A 1,466-nucleotide genomic window follows, 5' to 3' on the forward strand; every position below is an offset into this window, starting at 1 on the left:
GGGGCGGGCATAGCTGGCTCTGCCTCTAGATAGGCAGAGCCAGCTGTCACTCACGCAGCTGGGAGGTTCCAGACAGTAATGTCGGGATCCTTCCTGGCTGCGCCGTCTCAGTATATCGTGAGCTGCAGCTCGCGGTATACTGAGCTTAGGGTGACGGGAGGACGCTAGTTTGTGTCCTCCCGTTACCCTTAGGAGAACTATGGGGAAAAACACTTACCCCATAGTCTCCTTTAATGTCCAACAATCCAAAATGAATGCAAATCCAAATTAAATAATCCAAAATGGCAAAGTTAAGAATAGGGGGACCAGGTGATTCTCTCCTGTCTCTCCCGGGGCTCTTCATGTTCTCCCTTATGCCACCACCGGCCCTGGGAAAGGTCTTATTTTCGGGGTAGGTCTTTTATATTTTAGCAATTCCCAAAAATAGTACCTGGTCTTATTTTCGGGGGAACACGGTACCAATATTACTACTGAAATCAGACAATGGGGGTGCTCAACCAGAACCTGACCTTTCACATATACTGTACATCCTCACATACAAGTGGGACAATGTACAATCAACGTAGTCACCCTGGTAATGGATGTTTGATGAGCGCCCCCTATAAAGTTATATTTCTTGATAAACTATCTGAGGCGGCTGGTCTACAAGGTACACCGATCCCATCAGATGGAGGTATGGAAATGGGAGATTTGTCTTTGAATTAGGACGCTGTGCACACTGTGTGTTTATAGTAATAATCTGTATAAGTCTTCGTGCATTCCTTTACATTTTCCTCGCAGAGAGTGACCGGCCAACGTGCGGTAACCAAATCGTAGAAGCCGGGGAACAATGCGACGTGGGGATGAATGACAATGACACCTGTTGTTACAGTGCCAATGCTGGAGAGGGTCTGCAGTGTACACTGAAACCAGGAAAACAGTGCAGGTGAGTGATAGCTTGAAGACCATTTGTAAAATCTACATTCTCTAATTATTATAATTAGGGATGCACCGATACCGATACTGGAATCAGTGTTGGTGCCCATACTGAGCATTTGGGCGAGTACTCGCTCAAATGCTCCGATACTTACACTTAGGGTTGCACCGATACCAAGTACAGTACTCGGTACAAGTACGAGTACAAGTACCGATACTTTTGAGCTCCAAGACTACACTAGAGAAAAATGTAAAAATTAGGAGGCCGCTGTCATTTGCAAGGAGCACACGGAGCTCCTGGGATTTGTACATCTCTGTTTTAATGTACGATATGCTGCAGCCAGCTGTGTGAACTCCGACCCAAAGGCGAGCGCTGTCGGGATGAGGCGGAATGCACTTTTGAAAATTCCTGCACGGGGGAGTCCGCCAAATGCCCCATTTCCACCCCAAAGGGGAACTACACCTTGTGCAACTACGGTACCAGAATATGCCTGAATGGGGTAAGAGGACCAATCATATCATTATGTACATTTTCTGCATGTTCGGCTGTC

General features: G+C 46.9%; 1 protein-coding gene across 1 annotated transcript in view; it reads left to right on the forward strand.

Moving 5' to 3' along the window:
• LOC108796952 (disintegrin and metalloproteinase domain-containing protein 10-like) overlaps positions 1–1,466 on the forward strand; it is a 28,590-nt gene that overhangs the window by 20,778 nt on the left and 6,346 nt on the right. The window contains exons 12-13 of the mRNA XM_018568515.1: positions 412–423; positions 1,244–1,415. Of these exons, the coding sequence (XP_018424017.1) occupies positions 412–423; positions 1,244–1,415 (184 nt within the window). The remainder of the gene's footprint in view (positions 1–411; positions 424–1,243; positions 1,416–1,466) is intronic.

This window comes from Nanorana parkeri, unplaced genomic scaffold, assembly GCF_000935625.1.
Source record: "Nanorana parkeri isolate BGI_ZX_2015 unplaced genomic scaffold, ASM93562v1 scaffold1200, whole genome shotgun sequence".
NCBI classification, from domain to species: Eukaryota; Metazoa; Chordata; class Amphibia; order Anura; family Dicroglossidae; genus Nanorana; species Nanorana parkeri.